Below are 18,546 nucleotides of genomic sequence, written 5' to 3' on the forward strand. Positions count from 1 at the left end.
AAGAGCAGGTAATACCACAAATGGTGCTTAAAAACATCAGGGAGCAAACCTGAGAATGAATTAATAGTTAACAAATGTTTAAAATACCTTTATAGAATCAAACAGAATCATGCTCCGGGAATATCAAGACAGGCCAGTGCGATTTTTTTTTTTTTTTAATAAATGCTGGAATTACTAGGATCAGATGGGTCTGCAATCAGCAGATTTACTTCAAGAAGCAAGGATTATTTAAGAAGAAATTGCTGGAGTACTTTTGGTGCTAGAACACCTGTGGTACAATAACTGAAGAATACCAGTTGCCTGAGTCAAATTTTTAAGAAGATTGAGGTATCCCACTTTCATGCACAGGCCCTTCTAGGCACATTAGAAATACAGTCAGAAATTTAGATACACAGATGTCTTTTTCCCTCTCACTATAGCAACAACAATACCGTGGCAAAAAACCTACGCAAAAAGCACTCTCATAATAAAGTCTGAGATAGAATCTATCAGAAAATATTTAGAAGCCACTGGAAAAACACCTACAGAGGTCACCATGAAATTAGTGAGCTACACCTTATATTTAGATGAGAAACTTCCACATTTATCTTCAACATAATTGAAGAATTTATATTTAAGTGACATTTATAGTCTCACTAACTCACCTGACGTGATAATCTGTTGCTGGCCTAAGGTCTTTCAGGTTGTATTCTAAGTCTTCTCCACTGCAGGACAAAAGCCCAAAACCAACAAATCAATAAATTATGAAAAGCAGTATCACATAGTTAGCACAGCTACTGATTTTCCAGTGAGCAGCAAGTCCCTCATATTGTGATTTGAAAGAGGAAAAAAATCCCACCACAGAAACAGCAGGAAACAAGATACCAAAAATTTGTCAACACACTTCATGTTTCTTGGAAACTTTATAAAGTTCCATATCCATAACAGAAAAGCAGTTATCATCCCAATTTATACAGTCAACTGACTATATGGGTTTATTTCAAAGCTTTCCTTACATTTTGTTGATATTTGCATAAAGCCCATTGTGGTTTTCAACCCTCCAAGAGCTGAAAGGAGCAGAATTGATACGTAACTTTTGTACTTTCTACGCATTCACTATTTTGAAATATTTTATAAAAGCGACAGCCATTGAGCTTCAGAGGAAAAAAGTACAGTTCCTTGCACAACCATTTCTCTTCCAGAACCACACTCTCTTTGAGGACTACGGCAAGGAGATGTTTAATTAATGCCCCAACAGCTGGACCCAGATCTCTTCCAATATCATTACAAGTAAAAGCATAGAATTTCAGACGTTTCATGAAAAAACTCAGCATATAATCTATTAATTTCAAGTGTACTCGGGGCTACTCTTTTTCCTTCTGGTCTGTTTGCTGGTAAATGAACACTACGCTAAGTCATCTGTCGCCAATTCTGTGAAGATTAAGGTACGGGTCAGTGCTTAATAAGTAACAGCCATCTCATGTAAGTGCTTGGCTTATTAATGATTTTATTAAAGGAGAGGAAACAAGAAAATTCTCAGCTTAGCATACAGAAATATTTCACAGATAGCTGGACAAAAAGAAAGATATCAAAATCAAGAGAACAAAATCAGCCAGAAAGCACATGCCTGCTGGGCTCCCAGAAATCCACCAAAACCCCCTTATTTTTCTTCATATAGTCCAATGTTCTGCAAATTCAGGTTTTTTTCCCCTCTGAAATGAGCGCACCTCCTTGCAAAGACAATGCATTCAACATATGGCAGACCTTCTTTTGCCTATATTAATAATGACGACTGCTGCTCGTGACGGAGCGTACCACATTAAGCTAATGGCTGTACTCTGGCCAGCAGCAGGAGACAGATTACTACTAGCAGCTTTAAAACAGATGCACAACATTTCATAACCAGGAGAAAATGTGCAGCCATCACATCAGCAAGTACAAGAAGTACTAGAAAGTCTCCTTCTCATTTTAAGAGCTCAGCAGCACACATTAACCTATACAGTTGGTCACACTGGCTCACAAACAGCTAGTGTAAATACCAGAATAAAAATAATCAGGCAGCGTTTCCTTGGCTCATGTGCTCTTTTTATATTTCCCAAGACAGCTAATGCAGACCTGCTTTTAGCATACCACAAGGAATACCCTCATTCACAGGACATTTTAAGAAAAGAGATAGCTTGGACTCAAGAGGCAATTCGATAAATGCTGTACCACCTGGACTGTATTTAATGAGATTTGGAAAGGATTAGGTATTTCACAACAGCCAAGGACACATCTCTAAATTTTCTATCCCTGACGTCATTAGCAGGCAGAAGAAAGGCAAACCACCATATGTACTTGATCACAGAATGAGCTCAAAGGATCACTGGAAGGACAGTGAAATCCCTCAGAATTTTTACTGAAGACTGCTGAAAGCCAAGTATTCAGGTTTTTATGGGAAGCCTATACAGCCTACTGACTGGTGTACTCCCTCTGCTTATCCAAGATGCTACAAAGCAGTACAGCCTTCAACTTTTGCTTGTTAGCTCAAAAAGCAAGCTGTACTGTTCTTAATTCTGCATGTCCATTTAGCCCATTAGGAAGGCAGCTATCCTGCCTGCATGGTATATACAAAAGGTGTTGACATTTCACATAAGAGAAGAAGTAACCTTTTCCTGGGCAGTGGGAGAGACAGCATCGCATGCAGTATCTGCCACAAGCCAGGGAGGTGCAACAGAGAAGGCAATTAGGGAGCTTGTGATATGCACTCTGCCAGCTCTCCACAAGCTTCTTCAGCAAGGGGAACTGATGGGATGGCAAGAGAGCAATTACAGCGTGTTCAAGTGTGCCTTTTTTCTGCCACTGATGGGCATGCCAAAATACATCCTAAAAAGCTCAGAGAATTTATTCCTAATCAAAACATAACTTGAGAGAAACAGAAGTGTAAAAATCATGCCGTTACCTGTAAATTATCTTGTATTTTCCATCCTTCCCTTTATCCGATAAGGCAACCTCGTAGGTACAGGTGTAAGGCAAACCATTGTTGTGTCTATCTGCATTTAGAAGGCCAGTGGGAGGTGACCAGGAAAGTAAAACTGATCTTGCTTGAATATTTGTAACCTATAAAAGAAACAGTAGTTACTCTGAATTACAAGAAAAACACTACCCTTGTAAGTATTTGCTTTTTGCTCGTTTTTTCATAATGGATTTCTTGTAAAAAGAAAATTTCAGAGCTAGAGGTGAAAAATAAAGGGTCAGAAATGGTCATCAACAATACAAAACACAGATTCATGGCATAAACTAATCTCTAACAGATGAGGAATACCAAGAGATGTTGCCCTGCAGTGAGCTGGCTGGTCATAGTCTGAGTGTTCAGCAAAGGATGCCTCACACCATTCTGGAGGTACCTGCTGCAATGATGGTTACTAGAAGGGAAGAACAACTATGTGGAACAAAGACTTTATCTTATAGATTGTTTTGTATGCAATTATTTTTCTAAAGCTTTTGTTAGGGAGAGTCTCTAATAAAACTCTGATAGCTTTGTCAGTCATCCTCTTCCTTCTTGTAATTTGAAACAGCAACAATTCAACTGCAGAAAACCCCAATTCAATCCTCAATGTTATGCCAACTCAAAAGTATAAAGGAGAATCATGACAAGTCCAACTTGTCAATTAAAAACCACATCACAAATCAATCACTTTGTGCCCTGAGAGGAAGGCTGCATGTACATTCTACAGTCACTGCTGGGAGCAGCTTGATAGCGACACCTCCATGCCAGATGGGTGAGGATTCTCTTTTAATAGAACACAGAAAAAGATTCCTCAAAACCCTGCACCAAAACAACTGGATCACTCCACCAGCGCAGCTGTATTCTTCTGGAAACGCCAGTCCAAATAGCTCTAGACTGACTGAGCTTGCACAACTAGCATCACCTTTCTCACCCGGAGAGCCCGCTGGCACAGAGCCGGAGGCATCGTTCATCAGCTGCACGTACTGAACAGCAGCTTCCCAAAGAACAGCCTGCTGTCAACAAGCCAAGAAAGAAGAAAAAAAAAATCCCCCACAACTATCTCAAAAGAAAAAGAAATAAAAAATAATGATTGCATTTGCTATCTTGGAAAAACAGCACAACATTTTTATGCATACCTTCTGAAAAAAACCCCAGGGAAGCCTCAAAGCCTCCACAACCTGAAGCTCTCTCCACTTTTTTTATTGAAAACTACTAAGGTTTTCTTTCTTAATGGTAGTGAAAATGTAAAGATTTTTTTTTTCAGCTAGCTTCCATGAGGAGTAATCAAGGCATATGGGTTACATACTTTATTAATTTCTCCTACACAACAAATTTCACTGGTTCCGTAATTTTAACAGATTCTTCCAACAGACAGAGCAAAACATTGTTATTTTAGAAGGTGTAAGGTGAGCGATGCAGATGCTTAGTTACAAATTAGCTACACAGTTATTGAGACAACTGAAACACCTTGCCCATAAACAATTGGGTAATGAAATATTAGTGAGAAGCTTTCAAGGACTGCTTTTTTACAAATCTGGCTTCTGGATATCTTTATATAATGAAGAAAGTATTTAGCTTCTCAGATGAAAACACATTGCTTAGAGCCGAAGATCACTACAACTGTTGTGTATGATACCCATATTTCAAGTAGATTCCTTCTCAGCAAGTCATAAATCTGTTTTTACCAGACTGACAAGCAGGTGACACCACGAAACAGCTCATCTTAATTTAAGAACTATGATCTCAAAAAGTTAGATTTTAATTTATAGCAGCACAGTTAAATCCTGCCAAAAAGGATTCAACCTGATGTGAAAAAAAGTTTCAAGACAAGAAGTTTTAAGAGTTATCAAGCTTTTTTTTTGTGAACATGCAAATTCTTGTATAAATTTTCATGGGATTTCTTGCTCTAGTCACATTTTTCTAGTGGTATGAAATCAATGTTTGCTTCAAAAGCTTGGACCAGTGAACACTGATACTGAATTAGATAGCTTATAAGAATCTTGAATGACTCAAATAAGACAGGTAAGTTAAATTTTTGAGATACATACATAGACATGTATGTGAATGAAATTGTGACAAAGCTCTTTAGAGCTGAAAGTCTAACTTAAATATATTTTATTCAGAAAACTGGATAGTAAGATCCAAAGACTTTCTTTTTTAACATACATTACTACTATGACAGCTCAGCCCATCAACACGTAGCCCTTTTTATTATGGAAATATGCTTGCATAATTGTTTTTCAAATTCAGACAGATTTGGAGCTGGAGGCATGATATCCTGCCAATGTTCTATTGAAATGTTTTTCTCTATGACTACTCACAAGGACACACGTATATATTCTGTGCATGGCAAGAACTCTGGCCTTTCATGAACTTCAGCAATCTGTAAAAAGTTAGGTCTTTCATACTTTCTTAAAACAAAAGAAAGTATCCTACAGACTAACCACTAGAAACTGTTAGGCTATTATTCTGAAGTCAGTGTGCAGATATTTCCATGCAGAGGATAAAAGTCCAAACGCAGCTGCCAAGCTGCTCCAGCCACACCATGAACTTTTTACTGATAGAGTGTTCAGCGTTGCTGCTGGCCTGCCTGCCCTGGTGGTGTTACGGACACAGTAACTGCTGGGGAGGTTTAAAAATAAACACCAGAAATCACTAAATACAATTCATTACTACACTTGCTGTGTGTACTCAGTGCAGCTAAGCGAGGGGTCACTGCCTGTGTGATAAAGTCAGAAAAGGCAAATCTACACACTCCCTGGGTACAGAAAGCAGAACAGCACCGTGCATGTCAGCGCGAGCATTGGGAATGGATTTATTTGTAGAGTTAGAGATAAAGCTATCTGCTGTTCAGTCACTAACAGACTTGATATCGTACCATGTTTACCAGCCAAAAGCATATCTCTTCAAAATCTGATTTAAAGGCTAAAGCCACTACTTAACTTTACCAGGGAACTCCTACCTGGAGCAGAGAGGACTAGCTTTGCTGTGAAAAAGGGTAAGTTAAATAAATGGGGTTATGATATGCTGAGGATAACAAGCAGGCACTTGCAAACGAGCTACATAGCTTTAACTTTTGTCCCTTACGCCTGGGAAAACAAGCACCTTTCAAAAGACACTGAGCAGCTGAACAGATCTGGACCAGCCCTTTCCATGCTGTAAGGAAAAGCACAGCTAACAACACAGTGACAGGCTTAATGTGACTACTGAACTTGCAGAGATAAATCCTCAGTTGTGAGTAAAAACCTGTTTCTTATTCATTGACTGTGCGCTCATTTCACCCAACCAAAATATAAGCAGCCAGAGTAATTTTTCATAAGCTGAGCAGGTAAACCTCTGTGCTGCTTTCCAGTCACCCCAGCCTGTCTTGTCTGTCCCCAGAACTGCTGAGCTCCCTTCGAGCAGGACTGCCTTGGCCTTTTAGCCAAGACCTAACAAAAGGTTCTCCCACAAGGAGTTTTGTATGTCTGGTGAAAAGCAGAGTTAATTAGTTTCTGAAAACTTCTCAGTTTACACAGTAAATGCCTGCTTTCTATGCTATCAAAACGCAGTGGTGTAAATAATTATTTTATAAAAGCCCCTGGGAAAGAATCCCAACTCCTGCACTGCTTTAATAAGGTTACAAGACTGATGAATATTGGCCCTTCCCGTCTTTCAGGTAATGAACAATGTTTCTGTACAACTTTCATTATCTTTCAAATTCCGGGTTAGCATTCACAGGCATCGTGTGGTTCGGGTTTTATTGTATGTGTGAGAACTACACTGCAAGCAACATTCATTTCCTCCCTTGAGGGCAACGTTTGAAAGACTTGGGGGTCAAATGAATTCACGGTTATTACCAGGTTGAGATTTCGCTTTTAAGCTATGGCTCTAATCCTGCAGTTTTAGGCAAAAAACCCAATGATTAAATATGAGTTTTGCCACTGAGTAAGTCAGCAGGACGTCTTTTGGGAAGTCAAAGTATTGCTTGAGCTCTACCTCTGTGGACCCACAGCATTTCCCTGCTGGTCCTCCTCCCTGCAGGAGGGGATGTCCCCCCAAGCGATCAGCTGCAGCAATGCTTCCCCCCATCACTTTAGAAACCCTGAATCAAGTTTCCCTTCCCTCACTTAGGTATTTGCTTTAGAGAATCCTTACTTTGCCTGCAACAATGCAAATTAAAGGTATATTTCAGTTTAATAAAAACATGGGGGGGAGGAGCAAAAGTCTTCTTTTAAAATTTTTACTGTCAAATCGAAAAAACTCTGATTAAATTTACAGTCTGGTTGCACATCTCTGAAACAGGTAATAACATCCACTATCAAAAAAACAGACTTCTTAAATTCTTAAGTGTGTGTATTTTGTACTTGGAAAGATGAGAGAGACTCTGTCACACAGAGGTACCTGGACAAGCCAGATTAGAGACAGCTCCAAGCAACACACGGTGTCTCCTGCAGGAGCTGCTAAGAGGGTTAATCCCTTCAGATGGCTTCACCTGTACTAATGGTGGAGAGATGCTCACTTGGATACACCAAAGCCACGTGCTGAAGACACAGCATCCCTCTACTTGCCATTGACTTACTGCTCTGTGCCCTTCCCTTTTAATTATGTAATTTCTTTTTATGTAATTGTTTTTACAGACACGTTTTTATTTGTCATTCATTTTCATGTGTTAGGCTCACCAAGAAATATGTCCCAATTGACTGTTTATGCATAATATGATATATTTCTATCAGATATAATACTGACTATGCACACACATAGCAACTACTGGTTTGGGAGACTCCTATGAGTTTAATTACTCACAAATGTCAAAGTTACAGAAAGAATCACAGACAAGCCCCAGTGCACTCTCACTCAACGTCATTCTAATGTTTTACATTTTTTTTCCTAAAAAAAGAGATTTCTATTTTTTATTTAATTCAAGGAAAATTATTTTTGTCTATCTTTAGCTTTTTGCTTCCCTCTGCTTTAAATGCCCTGGTTACGATAAATCTAATTGCACAGAGCTCAGAATCCTGCAAACTGCTGAAACAGCTTCTCTCCTTACCTCTATAGATACAAGTACGAAATTACACAATTTTCACGTCAGCTCTTTGGATCTTTGTAAACGCCACACAGCTGCGGTATTTTACCAGATGAACAACATCAATACAAAAATATTGACTCACTATGTACAATAAACTCGCCTAACTTTGCGATACTTGCACATTCTTCCCTTCTGATCTCCCAGAAAGCGTCGTCTCAAGTCTTTAGCTCAGTATTGTCACTTGTCTCTACATAAAATAAAGAAACTTTCCTCTCGTAAACAGAAACTCAGGCTGCATCCCCTGGTGTTTATCATCTCTGCAGGTCTGGTTTGGAGTCTGGCTGGTTTTGAACTTGCACTCCCAGATGCCTTGACAGTAGGATCCAACACCTACTGACTGAGCAATTTAAGCCCAAACACCTTTTGTATTAATTCAGAACAAAAGCATTGGAGAATAGATCCTACAAATAAAACTCAGCCTGTGCTCACACCCGCCTCTCCCTGAGCTCTGTCACTGCTGCTTCTAAGGAACAGCCACCCACCCCATTATGCTCCCACTGCAGAATTTCTTTACCTCAGCCTCTATCGGCTACTATTCAGCATGATCTTTAGATGAACTTCCCAACTCGTTTTTGTTTGTTTGGGGGTTTTTTATTTCTTTACTTTTTTATGAGCTTTCCACCTGGCCAGAGAATGGCCTGTGCCCTGACAGAGGCAAGGAGGTAAAACTCCCAAAGCACAGCCCTCTGCCTCATGATCGCTTTTTCAAGTGCTTATTCAGATCCACAATACCTTTCTGGTTTCCATTTGACATGCCAAATTAGGAAACTGTCACAATCAAAGGGCTTACAACCAGATTTATTAATAACCTTACCTGACTATGGTCTCACCCAGCATGGTGATTCAATTTCCGTTACAATTCACGTGCTTTTATGGCTCAGACTAACTTAGAATATAGCAATTGCCAGTGAATAATAGAATTAGCTTAATTTAATAATGATTACAGACATAAATTGTTTGTGACAAATAAAATTAAACCCAGGGGAGATGGAGTAGGAGCAATGTAAATCACTGCAGTGCCCTGGGTTGCCTACTGCAGTATGAATACTGAGAGTTGTCCTCCCGGTATCAGGTAACTGATGTGACTTCTGCAGTGGGCAGAGCCTACAAATAACTACAAGTATAAAAGATGCTTCAAACTTATAACCCAGAAGAAGACAGATATAGTTATGACTTAGATATATACAGCAATCACAATCTAGTAAGGAAAAAATTCAGAGGTACTCCCCTGTGAAGTCATCAGTATGCTGTCACAATCTACCATCACATTTTCTATTTCTCGTGTGTTTACGTGTCTGTGTGGTGATTTGGGGTCACATACCTGTGGTTTCTCCATTCCAGAAAGAATGTCTTGAACTCTTTTTGTTTCTGAATCAAATTCTGTAAAATAGAGAATATGGAAATAGGAAAAAAAAATAAATGAACAAAATTAAACAAAAGAAAGAGTCACCTATGTCAATAATACTTCAAGAATTTGTAAATACGAGAGAGATATTACCTGTACACAGGCATCAGCTGTTTTGCTCTTGTGAAGCCAAGTTAGGCAGATTCACGGATATATTAATATTAACAAAATTGTAAAAGAGAAAAAGGAGGGAATGAAACTCCAGTAATGCAGATATTCGGAAAGGTGGAATTATTTGCAGAAGCGTCCTCTACAAACAATATTATTAATTAGAATTTGCTTTCACAGAGAAAAACTCCCCTACTTCCAAAGCTTAGCTGTGGTAGAGGCAGAAGTGTGCCTCAAGCTCAATTACTGCTGAACTTCCTCCTGGTTTGTTAAACACAGACATCCTTACCCCATCAGCTGTAAAGCCAGGCTATCCACCAGCTTGCCAGAGCATCAGGCTGCTCAAGGGCATATTTGCCCCATGCAGGGAGCACCCAGCCGAGCCTCCTTGCCCACCCCACAGCTAATTGGCCTTAGATGCTGATACCATGTAATGCTCAAAGCTCTTTTTAGGCCACCTTTCAACTATGGAGGTAATAAAGTCATGCCAGGCTAATTGGGATCCCTGACTAGCGGTAATCCACCCTTCCTCCCCACATCTGGCACAGCAGCTCTTGCAGGGGCTACACACAGTGCTAACACAGGGCAGGGCGCAAAATGCTTCCCCTAAATTAGACACAGAAGATGCTGCAGAGGCAATCGTCAGCCATGGAATGAGCTTTTTCCCAATCCTCCAAAGAAGTCTTGAGGTAAAACATCAGCTTAGAGTAATGAGGTGACACAAAGCAGCTTTATTCCTTTTGGACCACAGCAGAGAGGCCTCACTTTCCACTACACTATTCTCTAACAAAAACTAGGAACACATTTTTTTCCTAGGTTTGGTGGTTTTCTGTCTTTTTTTTTTTTTTTAAAAAATGTTAATGTCAAAAGTTTCCTCACCAAAGCAGGAGAATCCATTGCACCTAAACACCTCTCTATAAAAAGCATACAAATTTGGCATAGAAAGCAAAAATATTAATGAATAAAAGCTGGTAAGATCAGATCAACAGCTTTTACAAATGATTCCCCCAAAGCCTGACCTAATTCTTGTAGCTCAAGAATGTGTCTTTATTTTTGTCTGTGACCTGCTTTAAAGAAAGTACATCTTTTTAAAAATTCCATGTGCTTGGCTGCCAGAAAACTGAACTGGCTGAATGTTGATGGCAGAACTCCAGTGTAAATGCCCATCTCTCCCTACAAGAATGCACCTTGGTGTTCAGTCGGAATGACAGATCTCCTGCTCCAAGCATTCCTGTATTCGTTTTAGTCTCAGCCATTTGGAAAAGAACGTAGTAGTAATAATTCAGAAGAAGAGGAGGACAGCACAACTGTTTTCTTTGATAGCAGATAATCCTTAGACTGTGTTATCAAGTGTACAAACTGGCAGGATTTATCCAGCATAAGATAACACTGCCTTGAAAACTATACAGATGGACTAAAATGGCTAAGGAAAATGTTGAGGTGCTGGCCCAAGTGAAAATGTCAACAAAGTTCAGGGTGATGGAGAATTTAGGGTTCCTTTCGGCATCAGACAAAATTAACACTGCGTCACAAAAGCCTGGTTCCAGATCTGGAAACTGTGGAGGTCTCGTAGGCTTATCTCGAAGGGATGCTAATCAGAAGCAGCTTCTGCAGCTACAGAGTGTAACAAAAATGCTGCTACTATTTCATTGAAAGTTTATGGTTATTATGTCACCCCTAATTACAGCCCCCAGAAGCTAAGCGTGAATCATTCTCAACCTTAAATCCCAGACATGTGGACTGAATTTGCTTTCGCCTCTCTGCTTTCTAGCAAGGATGCTATCTCTGTCACACTAAATAGGAGAGGAAAATAAACCCTGAAGCCCAAATCAGTCTCACTTCCCTCTCCTGTGAAAAATGATCATTTTGTACAGCAACTAAGTCCTATGACCTTTGCTGGTCAGAGCTGAAGGTTCAAACTGCTCCAAATACAGGAAGTGACTTTAAGACCCAAGGGACTTGGGTATACCCCCTAAATGTATCAGGAAAGAAAGAAAGCACTTCAATCAGACTTCTCAGTGAAGACTAAGGAGTTCTTTTTACACTGGCTCCCCAAACATGCACCTTGTTCACAAGCAGAAGGTTCCGACTACAGGTACACTGTAGTTTTGAGTTACTGAGGACATATGGATATTTATGTAGACAACACGGACATTTATGCCGCCAAGAACTCACACAGACAAACTAGAGGTGAAAAAAGAGGAGTTGTCTTCAAAGATTTTGAAGACTGAATGGGACACACACAGATCTAAGGAGGACAATGTGGTGCAAGAAAAAAAAAGAATTTATTTTAAATTCGAGTAATAATACATAAATGGATGGGCGCTGGATCACAATTTCTAAAGAATAAGACGTATGAGATGCTGCACGTATGCTGACCAACTATGTCAGATATCCCCCATGCTGAACCTCCCGAGTGTTCATAGCTCAGACTAGGCAGGTCCAAGTGATGATTTGCACATATGGGATGCACACTCCAACTGCTTCACACACACAGAGCCAAGGTGATGGATTCCATGCCACTGATTTGCTAAAGCCATGAATCATTTTACAAGAACAACAGCAAAGAAAGAGAAATCTACAGTAAGGAGCGCTGTTTCACCACATGCTTTGAAATCACTGTACTGCAGGAAAAGGACAGTGTATGCCTTAGAGCCCTGCAAGGAATTAAAAATGAAAAAAACCCACCCTTGAATAATAGGTAATGCCCTGTGAAAATAGAGCAAATGTAAAATTAAGGGCAGAAAACAATAAATATGCACCAGTGATGTCTAAAACACCAGCAGAGAATAGCTCAGGTTGGAAGGGGACCTCAGGAGATGTCATCAAGCCCAACCTCTGTCTGAAAGAAAGGAAAAAAAAAAACACCAGCGCAAAACTGCCCCGTGGAAAAACTTGTTAATAAGACTGAAGCCAACCATTTTGGTAGAGAGAAAGTAGCTCAGAGAATTGTCACCTTCTTACAGTATTTCAAATACTTAATTTCCCATTTCATGAGCAATAAAAAAAAAAAAATCTCAGGCTTCTATAGATGGTTGATCTCTTTTCAGTAACAAATAATTATTCACAGTCTCCTGAGCTAGCCCAAGCCAAGGAGAATGAGACTTGCCATGAACCCCTCCCTCAGCAAGAAGCTGGTCTTACCTGCCAATCTCTCTCATAACACATTAAGTGTCAAGCTCAACATCTTTCTCTCAAGCGAACAAAGAGCTGAAATCCTTCTGAAATTGAAATGATAGAGCAGAACAAAAACCTCTCTCATATGGTCTATGCTGATAATATAGAATTGGTGAAAAGCTTTTTTTTCCCATCTCACTATTACTGTTACTAATCAGCCACTGAGGACTCTTCTACTAGATTAACTCACTGGAGCATTTAGGGACGAGGAGCACAAGAGTGTCCTGGATATCACAGATGCAGTTGCAGAAAGGTGAGGAGGAACAGAAGGAAGAGAAGGGGAAGTCTTGATGTAAAACAGGAGAACAAATTCAGAAAAACTACCTACAACAGCTCAGGAAAGGTGGTGGGTGGCTAGTCACGATTCACCGACTTAGCACTGCCTGTCTTTGAATAACAGACAGCTGATTTGCTTTTAAATCTTTGTCCCTTCCTCCCTCTACCCCAGCTAACTGAGCACCAACTATCTGACATGAACACATAAAAGCTCTACACGTCAACCTGCCAAAGTTAGCACTGGGGCTTGCAGACAGTAAGCAGACACGCGCTGCTTTCCTTTGCCATTGGGAACACAAGTTCAGTCACGTCAAGGAAGAGCCCAACTAACACTTCAGGTCATTGTCCCGCTATAACTTTTCCTCTCAACATCTGTTCCCACATCTGTCATGGCAAAACTCTTCCTCTTAGGAGGAGGAGGGGGGAAGAATGAATTCCTTGCAAATGCCCAGTGAGGTCCTATGAGGGACAGTACAAAAATCTGAGTTATCCTGTAAATCTTAGTATCTAAGAGGTATTATAGCTGTCCCAAGCTGCTGCATTATGTTCCCATTCCAGGGCTGTGGGTTATTTCGATGCAATGTTTCAGACTAGCTTTTGGTAGCAGGGAAGCCAGCTGTAAGATCTGGACCACATCTCAGTTTATAATTTGGTCATCTCCCTTTCTTTCAGAGTTTTGAGTCACAACCAAAACTCCACAGATACAACCAAGAGTAAATGCTCCTAAAATTTAAATACTTTCCCAGCAGCTGTTCGGTGCTACCAGGGTTTCAATGCTAAATCTTGCTGAACTAAAAGACTTTTATTATATGTTTTTGTTAGCCTGTATCTATGTTTCTTTCTGCAAGTACAGTTGAAAAACGATTTTCAGACCTTTCCAACCATACTTCTGAACAACAAGCACAGCCTCAAAAAACAAGGAAAAAAGAAAACCTTGTCATTTCAAGGTAAGTTTGAATTTTCCATGAATAGTATGCATGTTTGCATGAACAGCAGCTGTGTATGTAAATGGTTTTAAACAGCTCAAAGCTCTAAACTAATTAAGATGTTCCCATTGCAAATACAAATTTTAGGTTTGTTCTGCATTCTTTCCTTCAGAGAGGAAAAGGTCCAGCTCAAGACTTAGCTTCTGGCCACAGAAAGTATTTACTGTTTCAACAGCCCTTCCATTCCAAGGGAGTGACATCAGCACTAGCACTTAGCAAACTTTTCATCTAATTTTCAAGCAGAGCTACATGCACACAGATATGCCAGTTATAACATGGCATGCTTTCTCAGAATTTGTTCCAGATTTATTGGGGCTGTGACTGGCTTTAATACTAGGAAGGATCTTTTATCAGTCACGTACAGCACAGCTTGCAAGAAAATGAACTCTTCAAAACACAGCCCAGCACCTTTGTGAACTCCCTGCCCATGTCAAAGCTTACGACACAAAGATCACACACAGACTTTTTCATTTCAGAGAAGTGTAGAAATGTATATTAAAAAACTCCTTGTACAAGAACAAACCTAAAACTGTAGGTGCCATGCTGCAGCTGAGGCACAGAAACCAGGACCAGAGGGAATGCGAGAGTCATCTCCATCGCTCTGAAGATGCAGGAGCAGCCCTGGCCACCACACTCCAGCTGAATCGTTGCAGCACCAACTAAGGAGCACCAGCATACCCATTTGCAGAGCTCCCTTCAAGTTTTTTTTTTCTCCCTTTGTCTATACAATAAATTGAATCTTGGGTTTTTGTGATCTGCTATATCTCTCAGAATTACAGCGCAGGAAAACAAGCAGGTTTCTGAAAAACTGGCTGAAATTTAGTAATTTGCTCTTTTCTTGATCAAACATTCTTTCAAGGCCATTTGAGCTCTCCTCCTGTCTCATCCCCCTTCCCTCACCCTTAACTCACCAATCACTCTCAACCCTATCAAAGCCTGATACAGACTATAGTTTAATAACTATGAACCGTTATTCCATCCTTCAGGTCCTTAACAAAAATATTGAATAAAATTAGACCTAAGATAGGTTCCTGCCTAATCCAGTTGGAGGCATCTTTGCAGTTAGTCGGGGGGCAGTCCAGCGCAGGACAGGGTCAAGGGTAAACTGCTGGGCTTTATGCTGACAGATGTAATACTGAAACAAGCAAATCCAGTGTCACACTGAAAACAGTGTTATATGCAACTTTTCTCAGCATCACTTCCACAGTGGGCAAAATGGGGAACCCTTTAGAACATAAAAACTTGTGAAGGAAATAGTTATATTCAAAACAGTCAATCACACCATGCTAAAATATAACTCAGCAAGGAACATTAAGCCTAAAAATACCTGGATAAGATTTCTAAATATTAACTAACTCAAGTTTCTGCTAATTACACTGAAGCTAATACAACCACTAGCGACAAAACACAACTGCAACTCCCATGTCCAAGGTAGAGAGATCGACATCATCCTTCAAGATCCAATTGTTGAACCATGTTCTAATTTTAAAAAAACTGCTGTGTGTGAGAATCTCATAAGTTTACCATTTCTAAAGCCTTCCTATTGTCACTTTTAATTCTCTGCTAAAATGCTTTACTTAATGTCTATCAGCTTATCTTTTAGTATTTGACCTTAAAGGCCAAGTCACACATAGGTAGCAAAAAAAATCAAGCCACACCCTAAATAACGGAAGGCAAACAAACAAAAGCCCTGCATAAACCCCAGAAACTTAAGTTTTCAGGTCTCAAATAAGGAAACAAAAAAAAAAGTCACGCTATTCTGACTCACTGGGACATAAAGCAAAGGATAACTAAAGTGTTTGCCTCAACATCACTGTAATTGAGGCATGAATTTAATTATATGTTTCAGAGATTTCCAGGCCGTATCTATTAACCTGCTAATTTCATCTTTACTGCTTCAGCATCCAACTGTCAATGGGGCAGGATACTCCAAAACACCTGGAGTGCAAATTCACATCATGTGATTTGTCTCTCTGCTTCAAGCCAACCTTCTTTAACAAAAGATATTTGCTAGCACATGGATAAGCATCAGATGTTTTCACATCAAGCAGTTATAGAAGCACTTGGATGGATGTAACAAAGTCACTGCTGCTATAATATGTTTTAAAAACAAACATAAGTGCATTCAATCCTCTCTAACCCCCAGTATTGCTTTGATGTATATTTTTCATTGGATGGAATAAAGAAAATAAGATCAGTAGTATCCTACAGGGGGGAGAAAAAGTGCTGGATGCAAGGGACAAATGGAGCCTAAGTGACACGTTGGGTTTATTTTTCTCTGCTCCTTTGCTGCTACTGCTGGAAGACAGCAAAAACAACTCCTACTTCATTGGCTGAAGATCTGAGTGAATTCCTACTGTGAACACGCAGTTGGTCCATTAGAAGGCAGAAAAGGGCTTTCTTAGTAAAATATAGCAACCCCCCATCTCTATCACATACATTTTACATCTTAAGAAAGTGCTTTGTACATCTCACAAAGAAGATAACAGAGGCAATGCACTGCATATGGCTGCAGCTGGCTGGTTTTGAAGGAACACCAAATTAAACAACAACATAACCCACAGGAACAGAGAAAGCCCAAGCTGAATCTCCTGGAACAACAAACCACTTACACACATGACCTTTTCTTGGAGTGCTCTCTTTCATGCTTTAGACTTGCCTTAGCCTATTTTCTGTGTCAAAATTATTATTTTTTATTTTCAGCAGCTTCCCTTTTGCTGCCATATAACAGCAGCTGGCCGCTATGTGGGTTTGAGAAGACACCAAAAGCTTTGTAGATAAACAAGCGCTGACTAGCAGGCTGACACAGGCAGTGGCCACCCCTCTGTCCTTTTATCATACATGCCTTTAAAATCAACACAGCCGATTCATATAGAAGTAGCTAACCAAGAGTAACTATTTAAAATTCTCTTGATTTTTATTAGCATCATCTCAATGCTACAGGCTGCAGTTTCAAAGCGCTTTTCTAAATTGCGTTGGCATAGGCAAAACTCCTGTTTGAGTAGGCAGGCGAGCATCCACGTGCACAAGACAAGTGGAGATACGCCATGTGGCAACGCCTCCTCATTCTGGCAAACCCTCCTACGTGCGACAGATATTAAAAATGTTAAATCTTTGTGGCCAAAAGTATCAACTTTCTCAAGCTTGGTCTAAAGCTCTTCTCATCCACCTTTTGGACCAGGAGGGCACACAGCACTGCTCTATTGGGTGCATGCTGACTTTGCACCAGAAAGCTCAGGAGCTCAATGCCATGAGTCACATCATACAGACAGACTTCAAAAGTTAAGTTTTCCTTCTCTAGTCTTGTCCCTTTGACATGAACAATAGATACCACCGCCCCTTAGCCCATAGCAGTTCACCAAGTGTGATGCTAAAGACTGAAGCAAGAGGTTAAAAAAACAAAACAAAAGATGTACAATCAATGCTTTCCAGTTGATGAATGATTTTAACCAATCATTGTCCCTTCCTGCACTTAGCTTAAGGCACAGGAAGGTCCCTAAGGCTGCTGAGAGAAGTGGTAAAATTTGGGATAATTTGTTTTCAACAAGCACTGCCCCTCTTCTTTGCTTTCTTGACTTTCTCCTGTTCTCTGTTGTTTATGATTTGGTTGGATTTACAGCAGCTACGTGTACTTGTATTTGATATATATTTCCAAAACATTCTTTTCTACCTATTTTTCTACGAGTTTGTAAGCTGTCTACCTGAGGTTGTCATTAATGCCTTTCATTTCTAACAAGAAGCAATTTTTTTGGTTTGACAAGACTGAAAGACCCTCCTAAGATTCTCCTGGAGCTCCTGACTCCCACCTTCCAGGTACAAACTTGATGTTACATTCCCACTACAAACTTTGCCAGACCCTAAACCTTTCCTAGATACAATGAAGTTCTTCAAACCTCTTACAATTTTCTATGATAGTCGAGATGCGTGGCATTGTCTTACCCGTAATTCCTTTCGTTTATTTGTGTACTGCTTCACGCTTTCCCCTCCCTCTCAGTTTCTCTCCTTCCCTGTCGCTTCAGCCTCTGTGACTGCCTGTCTGTCCAGCCTCCGTTAGTATTCAAGAGTTCAACCTGGCACAGCAGCCCCCGGCAGCCCTCCAAGTCTGATGAACCAGGCAAACATTCAAAAGGAGACGTAACTTCAGCAAAGACCACCACCTTACTATTATTATGACCCTGGGCTGCCACAAGTGATGTGGCCATAAAAGACCCACAAGTTTCTTCAGCCCAAGGGAGGAGGAGGAGGGGAGGGATAACTGTGCAGCCAAGACACCCACACTCCTTAAAATGTGAAAGGCCTCAATGGTGACTTAAAAGGATGGCTGATGCCAGCTGTGAAATGACATTATCTGGCATTTACAGAAGCAAGATTTCCTCTCGGAAACAAAAGGCTCCCTTCAATCACGGCAACTGACTTTCGGCTGCCAGGCAAAGCAAGAGCCTGAGCCCCACGAATGCAAAGAGTAAAAGGAGTCTCACAACTTCATGAATAGCCCAAGTCTGACAGCATCAAAAATTACTGTCCTCTCTTCCCAGCCAGGTCACCGATGGCTCTGTTG

The 18,546-nt window shown here is 40.3% G+C and overlaps 1 protein-coding gene across 3 annotated transcripts in view; it reads right to left on the reverse strand.

Moving 5' to 3' along the window:
• Nucleotides 1-18,546, reverse strand: part of FNDC3B (fibronectin type III domain containing 3B) — a 201,648-nt gene that overhangs the window by 65,194 nt on the left and 117,908 nt on the right. For all 3 annotated transcript variants that reach the window (XM_069864562.1, XM_069864563.1, XM_069864564.1), the window contains exons 7-9: nt 9,358-9,416; nt 2,921-3,078; nt 645-704 (exon numbers count right to left, since the gene is read on the reverse strand). In XM_069864562.1, coding sequence (XP_069720663.1) covers nt 645-704; nt 2,921-3,078; nt 9,358-9,416 — 277 coding nt within the window. The remainder of the gene's footprint in view (nt 1-644; nt 705-2,920; nt 3,079-9,357; nt 9,417-18,546) is intronic.

The sequence above is a fragment of the Phaenicophaeus curvirostris genome, chromosome 10, assembly GCF_032191515.1.
Source record: "Phaenicophaeus curvirostris isolate KB17595 chromosome 10, BPBGC_Pcur_1.0, whole genome shotgun sequence".
In the NCBI taxonomy this organism is placed as follows: domain Eukaryota; kingdom Metazoa; phylum Chordata; class Aves; order Cuculiformes; family Cuculidae; genus Phaenicophaeus; species Phaenicophaeus curvirostris.